The 22,578-nt window shown below is 34.7% G+C and overlaps 2 protein-coding genes across 4 annotated transcripts in view; one reads left to right on the top strand and one right to left on the bottom strand.

The window, feature by feature from the left end:
• LOC145681019 (spondin-1) overlaps positions 1-22,578 on the bottom strand; it is a 541,475-nt gene that overhangs the window by 171,809 nt on the left and 347,088 nt on the right. For all 3 annotated transcript variants that reach the window (XM_081752306.1, XM_081752308.1, XM_081752307.1), the window contains exon 3: positions 871-1,114. In XM_081752306.1, the coding sequence (XP_081608432.1) occupies positions 871-1,114 (244 nt within the window). The remainder of the gene's footprint in view (positions 1-870; positions 1,115-22,578) is intronic.
• LOC145681332 (histone H3-7-like) lies at positions 5,775-14,297 on the top strand. The gene is given in 4 exon segments (XM_081752987.1): positions 5,775-5,790; positions 13,494-13,566; positions 13,986-14,044; positions 14,047-14,297. Coding segments are annotated over 4 exon segments (399 nt in total).

Here is a 22,578-nt window from a genome sequence, read left to right as displayed (position 1 = left end):
AGCCCTAGCCACAAGGCATTAGGTTTGGCAACATCGCACGGAAACAAATGAATGCTGAATTGCATTCTAACCCGTTCCTACTACTATCACTACTACTACTATTATTATTATTATTGTTATTATTATTATTACTTTTGCTATGGATCTGTATAAGTACAAGGGCAATCTTATTTTAATGAAAGAAGTTTAATGAAAATTTTATAAAATAATCGTTAAATCACTTTTTGAATATTATTTTAATCTTATTTTAACGAAAGAAGTATTATAAAAAAATTAAAAATAATAAAAAAACTTCCCTAACGCAGGATTTGAACCCACGCCAACAACGATTTTTCTTACTAGCATGTTGCGCTAGCTCACTCGGCTACTAGGGCCGACAACATTTGACCTCTACTTTGTGCTATATATAGGTCATGACTCGTGATCGCGATATAAACGTCATTTATTTTTCCTACATTGTTGCCAAGCGTAACCCTGTCCACAATGCCTTATGGCTAGAGTTCAGTGTATTTCGAAAATACGCGCCCATGTCTCATTTAGCCACTGTGAGGAAATGGGACACTGAACTTCAACAACAATTAAAGGATAAAGTCATGTGGAGTTTTGTGTTGTGTCAATTACATGCAAGTGTTGCATCATTATTATTTGCATTATTTGGTTAAATTTAAAAATTGCAAAGAAACAGACAACCGAGAAGATAAGTTGTATAAAATTATGTAAAAAAAAAATCCAATGTGGTTTCTAAAGATCATTAAAATACATAGTGGGTATAGGTGTCACAACATCGTTAATGATACAAGATGTCAGCGTTCTGAGATAGCCTCTTTTAGATTATTTTTGAAATGTTAACTTCTACAAAGGTGTTCTTACCTGAAAAGAATACATCCACTTCCAGTTTGTGGAGCCGTCCAGAGAACTTGAATCTCTGTCTTTCCTAGAGATGATGTTTGAGTGACCGCATTAGGACATCTTTCACTGAATTTAGTAAGAGCATCTCCGAACAACTGGAACGTTCCCACTGGACCATCTCTAAAGGCGTCCTTTGTTTCAACAACAAGAAGGAATCCAGTAAATTTATACACAAAATCCTGTGTTCGAGAACCCTGAAGAGTGACTGGAAAGAAAAGAAAAAACGGACATAATATAACCAAGAAATATCGAACAAGAAGTTATTTAAACTATAGTTATGTATAGAAAGCGATATTCGTTAATTAACGCAAGATTATACAATATAACTGACCAGAACAGTCATCAGCATCAGTATATCCCCTCTGACAAATGTAATTCCATTAGTATATTTGCTGGTGTCCCAAACACCTTCCATGTAAGTCTACATGAGATACTAAGGCCCATATAAAGAGACAATTATTAGTTTAGTTAATTTACTTCATCAAATTTTATTTCTTAGGTAATTGATGTTGTAAATCTATTAATGATCTATTATTAACAAACATTCCTACCCTCTATCATTTTACAAATTCAGTCTCTTTTTAATCCCTTACGAGATGTAAAAGAAAACATGACTTGCGTTTATACATTGCAAGAGATGTAACTTTCAACTATTTGTCACCATCTCCGTTGTATCTGACTGTAAACAAAACTTAATGTGGAACAGAAAAGCATTTTACACAAAGTTAAAAGCTAATTTGATGTAACGTAAAAAAATAGTTGAGTGACTTGGTGAATAATTGTTAATCATGTATTCGTGCGTTCAAATCCTAAAATAGGTGATTTTTTTTTTTTTTTTTTTTTGTGCGTGCTCTTAACCGAGAGACTGAGAGCATTTTCTTGAATAATTCTTTGACGACTCCTTTCCTTTGAAATTCAGTTAGGACACAATATTATACGAGTTGTAAATGTAAAATGTCATAGCTCAAAACAAGATATTAAGTATGTCCACTATTCTATTATTATCCTCCCAAGCACGGGAGATAAGGTTTTGATTCCTGGTATGAGCTACTACGATTTGGATCCCACGTTGAATTGTGGGTTCGGGTACACGTCTAATAAGGGTTCGCTGGTGAAATGAACACTTCAACTTTAATTAACCAATTATTATCCTCTGATTCATAACATAAGCAAGTTGGAACCTTTACACATACTTCAATTTTGATTTCAATCCATATTCAACATGCTAAGCAAGATCTGTAGAGAAGGAAAGAGATAGGAGGCTGGCGAGGAATTGGAGAGGTTGAATGATTGAAAACAGAGATTTACAAACTTCTTTCCTTCAGTTGTTCCAGATTTGATATTTTCAGTTTACTTCAACCAGTTTCTATCTCATGTAAGAAGATTTTTTTTTTTTGTTTCTTTTCACATGTTATATGAAGTGAAACAATTCATTATACGCACAAGTTATAATAGTATTGATATAATTTGTTCACGGAACAACACACTCGAAACAATAAAGATTCATATTAGAATAAAGAAAAATGCTTCATGCATCATTAGCTGAACAGTAAAAAGACTTGGTTCAGGTACGTCTGCAAACCCTTTTGTCAGTGAGAAATGTTACATTTAAGTTGGGTTGCATCTGTCAAGGCGTTTATATATGGCCTAATGGCGTTATAACAGATAAAGGGAGAGAGATACTTATACTGGTTACTATACTACATATGAGTATCTCCTTTTGAATCCTTTTGAACATTGCCAATATAAAGTAAAACTTCGACGCTTGGTTTATATGTTTGTGGTCAAGTAAAGTTTATAAGTTTGAGGACAATCCTTTCGATAATGAGATCTCGAAAATCATAAGTGCTAGAAACGTGCCGTTTTCGCTAGTCGATTCCAAATTTTGTGTATATTTTCCAGTTCTCATTTAAATTTTAAAAAAAAGTCTTTATTTTTCTATTCCACATTTTAGGCGTCGTTTTGACCCTATTAGTTTAATATTGTCACTAGGACGTTAACGTTGATACCCTTGTGAAAGGCAATCAGTAGAGAACCTACGTATAGCGGGTTCATGGACATTTCAGGCACTTTGCTTTAAATCCGAATGCAGGGGGACGTCGTTCTCCACTTCCAGGAAATATCTGTGGCGTCCTTCCACTTCCTAAAACATACAATGGGCAAAGATAGGCAAAGAGGGCCACGGCGTGACGTCATGCGTTCCCCACCATTTTTACCCTTGCATCACTCAATTTATTTGAAATGTAATAGAGCAAGATGAAGAGGAAAGTACTGAGTATCAAGAAAATAGGAAATGTGAAAATCTGAAATTTGTAATGAAATTCTAAATTTATAGTGTTAAAATGAATATTAGTTCTCTTCGATAAATAAATGGGAAGAAAATGAAGGAATTAGGTTGATCTAAATATAACGTCCCCTTTCCATCTCCGAGATTATATGACACGTGGAGCTATAGTTTAAAGTAGTGACCGAACCATATAGGTTTCCACCGAATATCGAACCCGAGTCTCGAAAAGGAAGATAAGTTTATCTTTGATATACGATGCTAAGGAGTGAAGTTCTTCCCAAAAACCAAGAGATTCAGGGCATACCATAACTTATATGATTTCACAATTTGCAGGTAAGTGATCCCGCAGAATATTAAATTAATAACGATACAGTATATTCATGATGATGATAAATCTATGCATTTGTTTCCTAGAGACTTCGAAAATGTTATAGTAAACAAGATTCTGTTATTTTAAAAGCCAATACGAAGTTTAACTATCTTGATAAATAACTCTCTTTTCCTAACGGTGAACTTTGTGATCAGTAAACTTTGAAATTCTAGTTGGACTCTGTTTCCGTGGATTGGTTCATAGAACATCTTGTTATGTCAAATTTCTTCTTCGCCCTCATGGGCATGTGCTCTTGGTTGTAAGTGTGTGTGTGTGTGTGTGTGTGTTTGAATCTTTATCTGAATTGAGAAGAACAACCATTATACGCCAAGCAGTTGGTAGTTTCTGCATGAGAGGTAACAATCGTTGCTCATGCGACGGAAGAAGAGTTTCCATGGATACCTCATCTCTTCCGCTGAAATCATTCAACCACAACCCTCGTTCTGACAACGAACAACATAGATAGAGTGTTTCGGATAAAACGTCCGTTGCTTATGAGTCACATGAAACAAAAAGTGACATAGGAAAAATGTCAGAAGGTGAACCGAATGGAGCATTCTGCTTACCCCCACAAGACCCTCTATTATGAAGCCTGTGGGGGGTCAGCCTAATAAGATAAATGATAAGGCATACCATCTAGTGTTTCCTACGAGAATTAAGGTTATGTCATCTCGTCTCACAAATGTTGTAGAACTCTTGTCTCGTCTCGAAAGATTTAGCGGCTCGCTTTCTAAATTTATGTACAAAAATGTATGTCTTGATTGTTTTCATGATTTCGTCGAGAAGTTATCACAATTCCTTTGCGTTACGGGAGGTCCAAGAAAGGTGTGATATAACAATATTTAAACCGTATTTATTATTGGAATGTACTATGATTTGGGTATTTTTAAACATTCATAAATGTTCATCGTTGTATTCGTACAATTATTTTAAAAATTTACAGTTTTTATACGATGACTCATATAACATTAAAATAGTGTTTTAATTCTAAAACTTGAGGAACTATTGTTGCTCACGGGACTCTTGAAATTTCTCGTCTTATCAAGAATTTAAAAATGTAAGTTTCGTTTCATTTTCGAGGCGAAAAAGTGAGCAACACTAATTGTCATCTGATATAGTAAGTTACTGAACAGATCATAAAGAAATAAATAACTTCTGCAGGAAAGAAATTGTAGTGGGGGGCATCGATTAAGAAATGATCATTATTTAAATATGAGTACTTGTACAGCTTTACGACATGAAGCACGAGTGGAAATACCGGAACATGAAAGCAGAAAGAATATATCGAAAATGTAGACGATCATTACCAATAGACATGATACTTTAGAAGAGGTCCAAATGGGGTTGTCACGCATGAGATATTTGGCGTAAACGTAGAAGAACAAATAACTTTTTGTGCAGTGAAAATTTGTTTCTTGTATACCAGAATTAACAAAGACATAGGAGAACCGGAGCTTTGGTTCGTAACACCTTTAGATGAAGCAAGATAACTTTAAAATTCATGTCCATTTTTTTCGCCTATTATTCAGTAGAATTTCTATACCTGAGAGCATGAAGTACGTAAGTCCAACTTTGGCGAAAATGAGTTAAAATCAGTTTTGTATATCTTTCGGAGGTCTGCAATGAATGGCTGGTTGTATTTTGTTCTATACGGGCTGATGACGTAATTAACCAAGTATATAGGGTTTAATGTAGTATCTCCAATATGTATTTAGTGCTTAAGTAATATAAGTGTTTTCTGGAAAACAAGGATTTGTGACTTGCGCACTTCATGCTCTCAGGTATAGATTTATGGCCAAAACTTTAAAGTTAAAATACTAATTTGAAAACTTTAATTTCTTAGATTAAAATGAATAGGAAAAGAAAAAAGTAAAAAGAGAGACAGTTAAAAAAAATCTGTCAATCCCAACCAAGGATCTTATAAAATAGAGGATCTGCCCTTACAACAAAATCTTGAAGCCATACGTCACAGTTTCGCCACCTCTACTCTGCCCACTCCGTCCAATAGGATCGCAATGTCTTAAGCCAACATTCATGGCGGAAACGAAAGTAGCCAATCAGACGATGGCATAAACGAGAGTAGCCAATCAGACGTGCCGATTCTCGGTTGTTTTTTGGCTTCATTGATTTAATAGGATGAAGATACGTATGGGCAGATCCTCTATTTTATAAGATCCTTGATCCCAACGAAATTAAAATTACTCAACAATGGTGGATCTAGAAGGTAAAAACTGAGGGGGCAGCCAGAATCCAGCGTATGATAGGTATATCATGAGTTTACTATAAACTTTCAAAAATATATAAATAATAGCTTAAATTATCTTTATCACTCAAGAACCTGGGAAGTCTATTCCCCTCCGGTCCCAGGCTAGGCCCACTACTGTTACTCAGTTCAGATAAAAGTAGCAGGAGGTATACGGGATTTCAGACAAATAGTGACCATGTAATGTCAAACAAAGAGCTGGAAAAAGTATAGAGTGGAGAAATGTACAATGTAAAATAAGAATATATATATATATATATATATATATATATATATATATATATATATATATATATATTGAAAATGTAAGTGTAAAATACGAAATTTATAAATGTGGTAAATGTATGTAATACATAATTGGATATATATGTAGAGATTCCCATCTGACCCTCCCCTTTCACTCAGCACTACGCGAACACTGTTTCACACAGCGGTTGCTACTGACAAACTCGTGTGTGTTTGACAGTTGGACAGAACTCGTGATGCGTTCGAGGATTGTTGCCAAAGACGCTATAATATAAAGACAGCAAATCTGGCGACAAAGTTAGATCATTTAACAAGTCATGATTTTCTAGTAATATGACAGAACGACTTCTATAATTTTGAAATAACAAAAATAACAGTCCTTGGAATGCTTGATAGAAGATTTAACATTCAACTACTGGTAACAGTGCGGTCCGTGACCTTGGTTGCCTAGATACAGCGTAGAAGAGTGTTGAAATAATTGGCGAACAATCTTTCTTTCATTTTGCTCACAGTCAGACACTAGTTTTCCTTAACCACACAATAGAAACAATAAAGATCCAAACGAATATTAGCAATATGGTTTCCCGAACTTAAACCTTTTCCTGATTTTTTGTTTTTGCTTTTTAGATTTTGTACCACGACAGTAGGGTAATCATAAAAAAAATCGAATTTTAGATTTCAACATTTCATAGACCCTACACACCGAAACAGTAATTTTTCGTTGTCTATTGGTTCATTCGTCCGTTCCGATGTATGCTCGCCTAGATGCCTTACCATTGAACCTATCTGGACCAAATTTTAAATTTAAGGCCGATGGCTAATTGATTGCAGTGTGAGACAGCTAGTCCGAGACAGAGAAAGGCAGAGGGAATACGGAGAGAGAGGCCTACATGCATACATCGCATACTGGAAGTAGTCACTAGGCAGCTGAGAAAAGAGTATTCGTATCTCGCTTGTAAAACCGCACGATGAGCGAAAGTGAAGGAAAAGTAATTTGATATATAGGAAAAATACTCACTGAAAGTTTGTGTGAATCAATTTTTGACATTGAATTTCAGAAATATTTTGTAATTTAGTCGATGAAAACCTTCAATGCCAATAAGCTTTAAAATACTTTGAAGTATATATGTATATAACTAGCGTCAATTACCAGCTTAGCTGTGTTAAAATAAGAAAATAATAATAATAATATGTTCCACTTTTATCACTTTTTAATATTAATAAAGCGCGTTCTGATATCAACCATTTTCGATCGATTTTATGTATCCCTCTTCCCCAAGTTGCGGGAATAAATTTGGATTTAAACGGCGTCGGAAGTGTCATTGTTCATCCCAGCAAGCCCAAAAATGAAGGATTCGACATTAATAACGGTCATTTTCGATCATTTTTATATATCTCCTCCCCTCCGCTCCCCTTCCCCAAGCTGAAAAGTCAAAGTGAAATGGCAAAATTCATTCCAGACCCGAATCTCATCTATGTTGAAAATTTGATTCAGATCGGTTGGGTGATTCAAGAGATATTAAGTCACAAACATAGTCACTTTCAGGAAGCAGAGTAGCCTTCATGTTCCTTTCCAGTCGTTCCAAGTGATGACTATTAGTGATATTGTCTCCAAGTGACAGTTCTGGAGTTATAATATCCTTGGCTTCTTTGCAATTCACATTTGTGTTCACAACAGGTGACTCTGAGTTACACTCCTGTTAGTATCCTTCTACTTCTACAGCCTTGGACTTTTTTTTATGTGTACTTTACCATTAACCTTTTTAACACTTTTGAGCAATGCTGACTCCCTGTTATATTAATGTATATTCATGTACGTAAATTGGCTGTGCACTTAGTTTAGTCTCTGTAATCACAACAACTTTCCAATAACTTATTGGCGTAGTTGGAATTGTTCTGTAGTTTAACTAATTTATCTTATTTGCTGTAACATGTTTTTCAGGTAGTACACCCCAAATCTCATGCTTCCTTATTGAATGTTCCAATTTATAATTTGGATTTAGCCTTTTAGCTAGACATGCTCTTCCAAAGTGCCAAGAAAATAAACATCGGTTGCATTTTTCATTCTTTGCAGGACAAATTTCGTTTGAGTGTACCATTTTACATCTTTTACATACAAGATCTACTGTAGCAAAGCTCGATATCGTAGCAAATTTGTGGATAAATTCTTGATTTACAGTTGAAGCAGACTATTTTCACAGAATTATTTGCTTAAGCAACGGACATTCTGCTTTCAGAAAGACGACCTTCTAATCTCAAGTTCTGATGTTATCCACTTTTCGGTATTCCTATCCAGATGTACTTGTTTTCATGAAGCTGCGACTAGTCCTGAAAACATGTCTTTGTTTACAAGAGAATGCATTATATATATATATATATATATATATATATATATATATATATATATATATATATATATATATATATATATATATATATATATATATAAACATTATTTCCTCTAGCGTTAAGAAGTTATATCTGATTAGGGGAAGAAATCTTATAATCTATTTTTATAAGTCTATCGTTAAATATATAAGTAACCTGTATACCGTAATCACATCTACACTATATAATAAGTATAAATACTCTGACACTTCTACTTTTCTTTTAATTCTTTCTCTATATATTGACTAATTTATATAAATCTTAATTAATCTTTCTAATTAGTACTCAATTTCCTTTCAACATAGTAACTTGTTACAATCTTCATTGTAAAATCATGTCATTACAAAACTACCTATCTTACACTGTTAAAAATATTTTCTTAAGTCTGAGATACTGTTTCTTATCTGTGCACCGAGAATATCTTTTCTTAGAGTTGTGTATAGTGGTTGTATAAAGCAAAACGAGATACCACTGTATTGCCTTTTTAATAAATGAGAATTGCTAAATCTCATTTCTTAAAAAAAAAAAAAAAAGTCTCGCTGCACAGATAAGAAATGGTTTCTCAAATTTAGGAAATTATATTTTACAGTGTAATATTTTCTTATATTTACAGACTAGAAACGGAAAGCAGTTAAGCTGGGTATCTTTATTTTTTTATTTTATTATTATTATTATTATTATTATTATTATTATTATTATTATTATTATTATTATTATTATTATTATTTTTATTTATTTATTTTTTTAGGCATGCACTTTTTGCCCCAATAGTTCTCATATGACTAGTATCATAAAGCACGGGATATACTTTCAGAGCTCCAATCAACAATTCCATTTTGTTTTCTCACTCAAACACATACAGCGCTCCTCTTTGTTGGACAAAGTTACAGGAAACTAACACTCCGTGGGAGGGACCTTCTTCATACTATGCCTGGTCTTGCTTGAAAATGTGACAGGGGCGGATCTAGGGGGGCGATCGGGGCGATCGTTTCTTTCAGAAGAGGAAACTCTTTTATTTTATATATAAATAAAACCCATTCCAGAGTTTGGAGCTCTTAAAAGTAGCTCTAAGTAGCAATATTACAACCCACCGAACCCCCAGAAGTCCGTCCTGAATCCTTCCCTGATGTGCGACACAAAGTTTGATTCCATTGTTGTCAGTTTCCTGTGTGTATTGATTTTCGACTTGGATAGGCTACCCTGGTATCAATTAGCAACCATCCTTAGTTTTGGTTTTATGACAGAGGATTTTCGGATTTTCTCCTAACCCCCACAAATAAGGGTAGCTTACATAAAAGTGAAAATAAAAATTAAGATTTGCTCAAAAATGGGTCTAGCAATTTTGTTTATTTTTCATAAATGAACATTTCATTAATAACCCTATACTACAGTACAAATAATTCCTTGAAAAATTTAGTATTGATAGTTTGCAATTCGGGAGTTGAGGTTTTGTTGGACGATTTCGCAAAAACAGCTAAAGCATTTTCTTCGTATTTCTTGTTTTTTCATTTGAAAGATCGCAAGTGTTAGTTTTGCACGTGGGCTGAGTTTTCTTTGATACAGAGTTGTTCGAAAACATCTACTATAGTCTTCTTCATATATTGTAAGTAAATGGTAATTTTGAGTTATCAGTGCTCAAAAGGAAAGAGAGTGGAAAAGAAGCGAGCTCTATCTGATGGTATTTTCGCATAAACGCAATTAAACTAATTAAACCCTAAATAGCAGAAATACCAGTATTCAAAAGAGGGTGATTTTGATAGAATAACAAATTTTGAAACTCATTTTCTCACAAATGTGTATTTTTGATTGTAACAGTCTTCCACCGGGTGTGCGAAATGTTTCTATAATAACTAAAAAATAATATCGTTTCACGAAATGGCGTAACTGTATTCCTAACAGTTTCTGAGATATATATAAATGTGTATTTTGTGAATAACTATAGTTTAAACGTAAACACATTTTTTTTTTGTTTTGTTTTGTTGTCCTGTAAAGTTGGTTTCTCACAGTCATGTCACATTGTGTTTCGAGATTTGATATGATTCAATTTAAGGAGTCACAGTGAGAAAATTTAGTGCAATGGCCCGGACTCTTTATTCATTTCCTATGTCCTCTTCTATCCAAAGAGTGTGAGTGGAGTTTGAAGAAAACTACTTTTATTCTATCCTCTAGTGTAATTTGATTAAATGAAATATAAAGCACAAGGTAAACTAATAAAATTTGCAATACATATATTTAAAAAAGCGTATGTAGCGTACGTAAAAAAGTAGGTTACATGCATATTTCCTGTAGTTTTTGGACCCCGCAACAAACATACAACTGAAAACATATGTTTCATACGTATTTTCTGTAAAGTGTTGGGAATAAACGTACTTTCCGTACAAAAGAAAGAACTGTATATAGGTGGTCACTATCTCACATACAGATGGATGTATATAACATATAGTTGACATATGTAACATACGTATACGTTGAGTTGAGCCGATTTTGACTTTAACATCCCTTTCAGCAGCGAGGTTATATGAGATGTGGGCCTACTGATTAAAGTGGAATCCGAACAACATGAGCCCCATCCGGGAATCGAAGCCGGGCCCCCCATGATAAACGCGCGTACGCTAACCGATTAGCCACAAAGGAGCTACATACGTATACGTATGTAATATACAGAAACCTGTTAGATATCAAACATCCTGCTGCAGAATGATGTAAAATTTAAGCGGGAAAAGGACAATATGTATGTAATATATGGATAGTGTATATTCCTTACAGATTCCCGTAGTCAACATAAGGATTCCGCATATTTGTTCAACATACTGCTGTCCGGATAACAGATTTATCTCTCTCTCTCTCTCTCTATATATATATATATATATATATATATATATATATATATATATATATATATATATATATATATATATATATATATATATATATATATATATATATATATATATATATATATATATATATAGTTAGTTAGTTAGATAAATAGATAGATTAATTGATTCATAGATTGACATATCTTATGATGGCAGTTTTCATTTTCTTGAATTTTCCGTATATTTTATAATTGTTCTGTAATCTAAATTATTGCGGATAATCACCATTCCAGTATAGATTTTTGAAGAGCACGACGAAAAGTATCTCATTCTGTTAGATGGATGATGTGAAAAATTTCGTACGCTTTTATTTGTAGAAAGATGCCATTTCAGGGATGATTTGTGAGCTCAGGTTTCATGTTGACATAGAAATAACTGTCTACCAGATCCTTGTTTTTTTCTTTCTTTTTTTTTACTTCTTCACGATCTTTCTGGTTCTACCGCAAGTCACTTAATTTGTTTTTCTCCCTCTACCACAACGGCAAAATGTCGTTTGTTGACTCCGCTAATAGTTCCATGATGGGGCTCTTCGCTTCTCGTCTACAGCAAATACAAATATTTGTCTACTCACAGACATGATCACAAATCTCTTCATTTATCACTCGCTCTTAGTATAGGGGTGTTTAAAGCTTAGTTTACATGCAATGGAACAAAGTTGACAGCTGATCATGTTAGTAAAACATGTTCTTCTTATATTTATTAATCAACTGATCATGTTAGTGAAGCACATTCTCCTTATGTCTCTATATAAAAGAAGTCCTGACTCAGCGAATGGTTAATCAACTTCCAGGCCAAACTGCTCAAGCTAGAAAGTTGAAATTTGGATAGGACATAGGATTTTTAATGTTAGGTCCCACTAAGGAAGAATTTGTGTAAACTCAACGAGGTGAGGAGGAAAGAAGCGTGGTAATTATTATCTTAAAATGGCCATATGTCTGAAGGTTATAGACATGAAATTTGGTATATGGACTTTCAATTTAAAATAATTAGATATGTCTATCAGTGCTTTTTTTATATTTTCCCTAGAAGGGAAGAAAAGAGGCAGGTAGAAAACACAAAGGAAGTTAGAGCAGCGCGAGTGCGGCATATTGGCCGCATGCATCGACTTCGTGTGTTATGTTCCATTTATTAACATGGTGTGATAGGCTGGAGCAAGAACCTTAAGACTGTCGGTCTGGCAATTCACCCTTGGCATTCCTTGTCATATTCTCAGCATTCATCGATTTAGTCTTCTCGTAGCTAAGTGGTAAATGGCAGCATTATTAAATTCAGTGCAGGGGAACGCGAGGGGACGTCGTCCTTCCACCTTGGAAAAATATGTACGGCGTCCCCCCAGTTCCTTAAAGATTACAATGGGCAAATATAAGCAGGGGGAACGGCGTAGCGTCATGCCGCTACCTACCGTCCCCCCACTTTTTCAGATCCACTTTTACCCTGGTTCAGTGTAAGATTCACATTCGGTTCCCGATGCGAATTAGTGGTTTGTATTCTTCGTTTACTGTAGATTCACGTTTCGTATTATACGCAGTGTTGATAAAAGGTAGTGTTGTCCACGAAACGAGAAATGTCTCACCTCGTCTCGATTCTTGTCGGATCTCGAAAGTGACACAAGAGTCGAGATGAGAAGTACATTTTTCAAAATCGAGACGAGAAGAAACATTTTTCGAGTCTTCACCAAAGTCTTAGACCTTAAACACTATTTTAGTGTTACATGAGTCATAGTATAACAAGTATTAATAGATAAAGTGATTCTTAGAACACAATGGAAAGAATGTATCAAGGTCTAAAACAATACAAGTCACTACACAATATACTGCAATAATAAATATATTTGGATATTGTTATATCACACCTTTCATGAATCTCCCGTGATGCGGAAGGATTTTGATAAGTTCATATTAAGATAAAAATCAAGGCATAAATAATGTACGTGCATAAACAAAACGGAACGAGAAAAAATTCCGAAAATCGAGACGAGTGTAGAAATAAGTAAGAATCGAGATGAAACAAGATTTCTGTGAAATTCATGAAACCGAGACGAAAAAGCCTTATTTCTCGTCTCGTTGGTAATACTAATAAACTAACAGACGTAAGCTCCGATTTTTAAAAAAAATAATAAGTCGGGACAGTCAGAATGGCACGTACCAACAGTTAGGAAATCTATTGGAGGCAAAGCTCCTAAGAGGCAGCTTGCTACCAAATCTGCAAGAAAGAGTGCTGAAGCTTAGAGGTCTGCACGAGCCAGGAACTTTTAGTCCGGGCCCGGCCCGGCCTGTGAATTTACAATGTGAGGCCCGACCCGAGTCCGAAATATGTTTTAGCATTTAGGCTGAGCTCGTGTGATAATCAAATGTACCCGAAATAAGCCCGAATTACAGAAACTTAATTATTAACTCAAATTTATAATTTTATTTACAGCGATTAGAAGTATAATTTTGCAGTTATGCTTTAGAATTTCTCCAGAAAGAACGGTGTAATATATATCGTTGTACAGTATGTTTACAAAGTTAGGCCCGAGAAATATGGTTGTATATTTAAAAATTTACGGCCTGAGCCCGGTCCGGGCCCAAGTGATATATGATTTGTAAGCCCGATCACGGCCCGCAACGCTCGGGCCAAGCCCGTGCAGACTTCTACTGCAGGTATCGGTAGAGTTAGAAAACCCTATCGTAAGAGTCCTGATGCTGTGCCTCTGCGAGAAACTTTCGTTACCAGAAGAGCACAGAATTGCTCCGAAAGCTGCCTTTTCAACGACTCGTTAGTGAGATTGTAGAAGATTTCAAGACAGATCTTCGTTTCCAAAGCTCAGCTGTCTTGACTTTACAGGAGGCAATTGAAGCTTATCTTACAGGGCTTTTTGAAGATACCAGCCTATGCACTATTCATGCAAAGAGGGTCACAATCATTCCTAAGGACATCCAACTTGTATGCCGTATTCGTGAAGAACGTGAATAAGTTTTAAACTTTGGAAATTATTTTCCATTTTAGATGTTTTTGGTTCACTCTTCTCTATGTTTCTGTGCACGTCTTAACTCTTTCATCTAGTCTCTTGCAGTTTTAAGTTTTCGTAATTCAGAAAACAGCCCTAGACAACATTATATAAATGGTTAAGATCAAACTTTGACGAACAAACCACTTTCTTGGTTTATAAGAAACACGAAACATGCCAATTCGTTGAAATCTTGAACTAAGTCTATTCATAGTCGACATACTTTCTTCTCTTCTATCGTTCTTCTAAAGTAGAAAAAGTAATAAAAAATTACATCTTTAATTTCGAGGCTACTCTATTGAATTGTTTGGAGCTAAAGATCTGTGTTCAGCACTCTTTCTAAAGTTTAAGACAGGAGCCGAATCACTATAATCTTTTAACATTTCAAGGCTTCCTCTATGGGAATCGAACTTAGGAAAAACATGCACGAAAGAGGAGTACGTTAGCTATTAGTCCAACTGAGAGACGACGTTTTATGTTTAAAATGATAAGGGGGCAGTCGGAAAGTTCCCGGAAGTTTGCTGTAGCTCTTTAGTACCGCAATATAAGTATTGTGAAGTAACTGTGTATTAGATGTGAAGGGATCATGAGATAGTTGTGTAAACTCCTAACATAATTCACTAAATTCGATTATTTTATTAAATTACATTATTAACGAAAGAATCATGAACTTTTGAAAATTCATCGGAAGAAAAGTTTGATCAAGATTGTACATTCTCAGACAGCTTTTGTAAACGCATATTTGTTAATAAACTCGACTAGCTTCCTCATTACCTTTCCGCATACCTTCAAGCATAGCCTGATACTTCCCGATTCATTGGACTCTTATATCATCATTCTTCAGCCGAACAAAACCACGAGAGACAACAACAAGGGATATTCGACACACAAATAGGATAGGTGGAGGATCGACGAGAGAAGCGGATCGCACCGTTGGAGAATAGCCAGCTCCATAAGTCAAGAGTACCATTCTGTTGGTTTATCGCCCAGACACTTTTGAGTTCGTCAGCAGAGTAGTGGAATGAAGGTGTAGGAGAACATCATCGTAAAGACGCATTATCGACGCCCCTTGCAGATCAACAGGATAGAGATTCAGATGTTGACTGTCTCCAGCTTATCCAGGCTCTTCCAGGGGAAATCATTCATCGTTCCAGATGACTAGGACGACGCCAGCCTCGTTGGAATTATCAGGCTAGTGCTCATTCCTTTATCTCAGTTAAAACCTTTCTTTTTCTTTTACCTTTCCCACAACTAGTCATTTTTCAACATTAGAAACATTTGAATTTCATTAAATTCAACCATAATTTTACAGTTAAGTACATCAGTTCCATCCCCATTTGGTTGCATTTATTTATTACATATTCTGAGCTACAACTGATGGCACAGCACCGGCACATGGTGGAGATGCTCCAAGGCTTACGCCTTTGTTACGATCCCAAAATTTCTCAATATTTACATTAGCCCACAGGCATGGATGGAGATGCTGTGAGGCTTACGCCTTTGTTACGATCCCAAAATTTCGATCACAGTATACATTTACTTAATCACCTTCAAAGTAGGCAGCTTCGGAACAAACACACTTGCTCCACCGCGCCTGTGATTGCTAGAAACACTGATGAAAGTCCTCTTTTGGTATCTTCCGAAGTTGAGCCGTCACGTTAGTTTTGATCTCTTCTAAGGCGAAAAAACTGGTACCTTGGAGGCCCATTTTTAGCTTTGGGAAGATCCAAACATCCGATGGTGTTAAACGCTATCAAAGACTCTGAAGCAGATTTTTCCGCAATTTGCACACGAACTCTATATTTGAGCGTTGCTCGACCTGTGAAATTGCGCGAACTGATCACTATACACTCCTGCGTTGAACTATACTGTATATGGTGCAACCTAAGGACTATATTGTACATGGTTCATTGTGAATACGTCACAAATGTCAAAACTACAACAACATTAAGGGAACTTTCTCAATTCTTTTTCGCATAAAGATGAGCGTAATAAATAACGAAACAAAAATAATCTTCACATTTAAAAGAAAGTAACGTTTTAGTCAAAGTTTCAAGCCCATATTGAAAGAAGAAAAGTTTTTAACATACGTACTTTTGTTGAAGACTGGGTGAAAGTTTCTTGAGCAACAACATAGGAAGGAGGGAAGTTTTGAAAGAAAGAAAAAAAAAACTATTTTAAAAAACTGTCAGTTTTATGACGTCATGCATTTCAATTAAAAGAGAAAATTAAGTTAGAAGTTTTATCACAACCTGGATTACCTCTTTATGTGTCGTCAGATGGGCGAGCGTTTTCAGATGACGCTGGATCCGGAGGACGCTATTAAAAAGTCTCAAGAATTAATCTCGACAAGAATCTCCCCACAATCTGTAGACCCCGCGAAGATGCTGTTCAAAGGAAAATGTAATTACAAACATGTATAAGGAAATCCTAGTATTATGACATACTGTGTCTAACAATTTTAAATGCTGTTCAAGGGGAAAACTTTCCGCAAGATAGGTCATATTTTGTCGTGTTACATTTTACTTTAGGCTTAAAGGTGCAATAATCAAATATTACGGTAGGAACATCCGTATATTCCTATCCGTCTAATAACAGTAAGTTTGTTTTCGATTTACAACTATTACAGGTAATGTGTCCGTCACTGTTAGGAATGTATGTGTCACTGTGAGGAATATGTGTGTCATTGTTAGGAATATATATGCCACTGATAGGAATATGTGTCGCTGATAGGAATATGTGTGTCACTGGTAGGAATATGTATCACTCTTAGAAATATGGTTCACTATTAGAAATATGTGTGTCACTATTAGAAATATGTTTGATACTGTTAGAAATACGTGTGCCAGTGTTAGAAATATGTGACATTATTAGAAACACGTGTGTCACTGTTTGGAATACGTGTGTCATTGTTAGGAATATGTGCGTCACTATTAGGAATATGTATATAACTGACAGGAATGTGTATCACTGGAAGGAATATGTGTCTCACTATTAAGAGAAGTAAAATAACAGTAGATATAACCTACTAATTAACAGATCATATTTACGTATAGAGTAGATGAATAAACTCTTGTAAAGATAGTAAATAGCATCTACCGAAAAAAAAAGCTAAATGAAATTTTTGCAGCAATGCACAGTTTCTCACGACATTTGTAATATTTGAGAAAACCACTTACTGGTCTCAGTTTCTTTGATCCTGAAGTCCACGCAGCAGTGAAGAAAGACATGGTTACAGTGTTATTGATGGAGGGAAGTGAAGGAGAAGAACACGTGTGCTTAAGATATGAGGAGACCACAAAGACAAAGCGTATTGTAAATGATCTGGCAGAACGAGGAATTGCATTGATTCAAAACTTTAATGGAAAACTGACCAATCACGAAAATCAGGCCCAATTTATTCTAAAAGTTCTACAGCAGCACAGAATGAAATTTCCTCATTCCAAGTAAATTCATTCTCAATCAAAGTATTTTTGTTTGTGGTGTTGAATATACTTTCACAAACATAAATACTGAAAAGATATACTGTACATTTGAAAAACATAAATAATACTAAAGAATATTTCCAAACATATTGAATTTCATATTATTTATTTGTGAATTTTCACATTTTACTGGTTTTAAGCGAACATATTGATGCGTTGAGCGACCACTAAATAGTGTGCAATTGCTTCAAAATTTTTGTAGTAAATATTTGAGATAAAAAGAAATAAAATTTGACCCTGAGACCATTAAAAATGCAAAAGTGAATTTTCGTTGCTACCCTAATAATAACTTGGCCTGTTTCGTATAGAACCTGCATTTTCCTATAATACATTCGTTACTCGTTACTCTGCCGTCTATCTTGTAAGTTGGCCGCATTAAAGCATTGTTAACCTTATAATGATAATGGTAAATTTACCTGCGTATCTTGGCAACGCAAAATACTATTTTCTTATTTTTCTTAACTCTTTCGTATTCCATATGTGAGGCAGTAGTTCGGTATTTGAGACAAAGAAGCGTGGATTCCCACGATTTGTTCTTGGCGATCAATGGCCAGAACACTACCATAATAAAGGGGTGGTGAAAAAAGATGTGAATAAAAAAAAGCATGTACAGGAAATGTTTGTAACTATTTGCTTATCCTGTCTGCTTTGGTAAAACCATTAGCTATATAGCTCCTTCCATCAATGGGGAGCTTTAGTAGTTCCGGAAAATTCTCAAGGTTAATGATAACCATCTCAATTGTCAACTATTAGCACCTGACGGCTTGTCGAAAGGTAGCGGATGTTTTAAGATATGAATTCCCTTAAGATTTTCTGAAAACATCTTTTGCTCCGAGAGAAACACTTCACTTACTTGTAACTCATTAACAAGACGTAGTTAATTACAAAATTAGAATGTGTATATGTGCCAAAAAATCAATAATAATAATAATAATAATAATAATAATAATAATAATAATAATAATAATAATAATAATAATAATAATAATAATAAGAAGAAGAAGAAGAAGAAGAAGAAGAAATACGTCTAGAATGAACCACTATGAATAGAAGACGAGAGTCCATAAGGGGGATGTTTGGCTCTAAGGAGTTAAATATTGTGAGTTGTATATTTATAAAGTAGGATCATTAATATAAAAATATACACAAATTAAAGCCAAATATTTGTAATAACCTAGATGAACATACTGAAAAGCGTAAAACATTGCTGTGGCTTGTACAATAACCAAATAAACTATGTGAAAACCTACGCAGTAGTTAGTCCAACCCTTCGGCACAGCTTTTTGCACTTTCAGACCAGTCAGGAGTCCTTGCATTGCATAGTAGGCCTACCACCATTATCACAGGTGTGTTCTCTCATTAATGGCAGGTTGATTGGCTCAAACTGAGAAACTTCCGTGCATCACAGTCTTCTGCTATAACCTCTTTGTCTTCATGTAGGAAATTTTCTTTTAATGTTGTTTATCAATTGTAGTCTTTTCAGTCCCTTTCATATTTTTTCTTCCACTGTACCTCCTAGTACATCCATCATGATATAATTCCTTCTCAGCCAATGTACCAATCAGTTTCTCTTCCTATTTTTATCCACATCTAAAATTGTTCTTTTGTTCCCTATTATTTCTAATATTTCCCCATTTATTTCCCATTTGACTCAGCTAAAACTCTTCATTATTCTCAACATCCATATTTAGAAAGTCAACAGTCTTTTGTCATTGTTTTCATCTAATACTTATATTGCTCCTCCCATAGAGTGCAACACTCCACACCACACTCTTTATAATTCTTTTTCTTAATTCTGATCAAGGACCCACAAAATAAACTTTTCTCATCACTTTATATGGGTCGTTCTCTATTCCCATCCTCGCTTTTATTTTTCGTTCACACTTGGGAATATTTATTTTTATTCCCGTGGACAACGTAATAAGGAGCTCGTTCTATTGCAATCAATTGTTTGAGATACGACGCATTTCTTTCTATATAGTATTTCGTCTCTTGAAATACAATGCAAAGGTAATATAACGAAATAAGAACATACAAATAGACTACGTTCTTTGTGAGAGCTGTTGGTCACCGTCGAAAGCAAATTAGTTAGTGCCAAGCAGGAAAAGGTTTTCCTTGTTCATTTCTAAACTTGATGGATAAGGTTACATAGTGATAATAACAGGGCACAAACAAGCTTTTTACAGAAAGAAAGAAAAAAAAAAAAGAAAACGGAAGAGAATGAAAGTTTCACAGGGGAAGTGGGTTTGACGAAGGTTGAAGCTCTTCCTGTCCAAGATTTCTTTGTTTTGCGTCATAGCTTTGAAACTAGAGCCGCTTGTGTTGATACAGGTAACAAGGGATAATGTAGCGTGTGAGGAGATACAATTCCATTTGTCAGACTAGATGTGGTCGTCAGCTCTTATGTTTTACATTAGATTTTTCTCTCCGTGACTGGACTGTGAAGCTGTTGTCCAGCATCGAACAATAGTGGTTAGTAGTTTCTGTCTGCATTGACAAATCCTGAGTAATTACAGTAATTATCATCTAATTCTCTTATCTTAGCAAAGATATACATATAACTAATAGAATTCACAATAATAATTCAGACTAATTAACTATTTAACAGACGGTATTTACTATAGAGTTTTCTTAAATTAGAGAACAAAGCGGTATCACGTTATTAAAGTCTAAGAAATAGCTAGTATCTTGAAATTTTAACCTTAAAGTTTAATTTAATTAGTGTTCTTAACATTTTAATACAATGTATTTACGTTTACAGTTACAGTTACAGAAAGCTTGGGCAAGTGGTTAGCACTCTTTCTTCTCAGCAGGGATATCTTCGCACATGGCAGTACTGACTGAGATTTTTTATAATTTCTCAGTTCGACTAAGCAAATGAAGATATAGTATCTTTAAACATGAGCTTGGACCAGTTTTCGTCCATAGCCCTTCCCTTCTTGGGGAAAGTATGAGTAGTTGACAACAGGGTTGTTTTGTTTAAAACAAATGATTAAAACGTGTTTTAAACAATTGATTTTGTTTAAAACAAATTTTGTATACGTTTTAAACATTTTGTTTTAAACACGTGTATTTTTAAGACTTGTTTTAAACATATGTTTATTTTTATTTTATTTTATTTTTGTAAAAAAAATCTGCCAGAGAAAGAAAGTTATCAAAAAATACCTCCCATTCAGAAGACTATTTTCTTCCCATGTGAATGTTTTGCTTTCTTGTGGCTACAGCAGGTCAATGTGGTGATCTACAATTTGTCTTTTTTTTTTTTTTTTCGTACACTCGTATTGTTCAAATGTTTCTCAGTAAACTTGGGAGAAAGTGTCGTAGTCGAAAGTTGGACTACTTGTAGAACTGATATTAAAAGATAAATAAAATAATTATCATGGAAACAAATTTTTGTGTTGTATTCAAAAAGCAAACAAAAGGTTATTTGCTAAATTGCGGTCTGAAATTAAAATAATGCAGACATTCGTTGATACAGTACATGTTGGTTCTCAGTCTCTGTACAACTTGGAATCGTTTAACATGAGTTTTACGGGAAGAAAAAAAGGATATCATTTGGAGCAAATTTATTAAAGTAACTTAAACTCCATTAGATAAGAAAACGACCATACGAGTTCGTTGCAAAATGTGTAAGAAAGAAATAATTGGTTTCGTTTAAAGAATGAAGAACTATTATAAAAAATGCAATGCTGTAAAAAAAAAAAAAAAAAAAACTAGAATCCCAAACAAATGATAAAGGTGTTGATCAGAAAATTGTTTCTGATTATTTTAACGTCAGTGATGTGGTTGACATGAAACTGGGAACTTCAGGTAATAATTAATTTTGTATCAACAATATCCTTTTCATTATATTATGAAAATTTTATTTCATCCCTCTTTCCCACCTCAGTTCTAAATTTTCTTCAAAACTTTACACCTTGGTATAGCTTGTATGAAGGGACCAGGCGAGAAAGCGCAAGGTATGGCAGTCGCTCGCGTAACTATTAAAGCGTGATACTTATTGTAACGTCAGTGTCTGGGACAATTTGATCTCAATTTGTTCGTCTGTCTGTATGTATGCACCATGCTACAGGGCGCAATTTTCGGTCTTTTAACATTAAATTTTGAGAGTAGAAGCACGAGACGTCAGAATTTGCTGTAGTGATTTTAACTGCGATCCGACGCAAAATTTCAAAATTAGTGGTTCGGATTTCACTTTAAACAAAAAAAACTGTCTCATATAGCCTTGGTACTGATACAAGATTGTAAAATGAAATGAAATCTTTGAGTTTTACGTCCCAGGGTTATGCCGGTTAGGCTAAAGGAGACGGTGATGATGATTAATGAATGAAATGGTGGAATGAAGAAAGTGGGCGGAAACGGGAGAACCCCAAGAAAACCCACGCACACGGTGTTTGTCCACCACAAAGTTCACTTGGCGGGGGCTGGGATCGAATCCGGGACCCCAAACACCAGAGGTTGTAAAAGACCTAGTGCGTACGTTATTTAAATTTTGGTATGCAAATATCGTATCAAAATCTTTGCATATCAAAATGGAAATTATATGTAAATGTGTAACCACATATATTTTATATCAATTCATTTAAATATTTAATCATGCATAATTAGATGTTAAAAGCCAACAAGATGTATATGTTTCGTATTAAATTCACATCATTTTCATTAGAAGAGATGGAAGAACTTCAAGTAATGAGGTTTTTTTTTTTTTCTGGAGAGCAGTTCTAAATTTTCAACCTGAAGTTCAGCGAACTCATAGCCTCCA

The sequence above is a fragment of the Thermobia domestica genome, chromosome 3 (assembly GCF_964235325.1).
Source record: "Thermobia domestica chromosome 3, izTheDome1.hap1.1, whole genome shotgun sequence".
Classification (NCBI taxonomy): domain Eukaryota; kingdom Metazoa; phylum Arthropoda; class Insecta; order Zygentoma; family Lepismatidae; genus Thermobia; species Thermobia domestica.
Note: the sequence above shows the minus strand (reverse complement) of the source record. Positions and strands in the feature narration are given on the sequence as shown.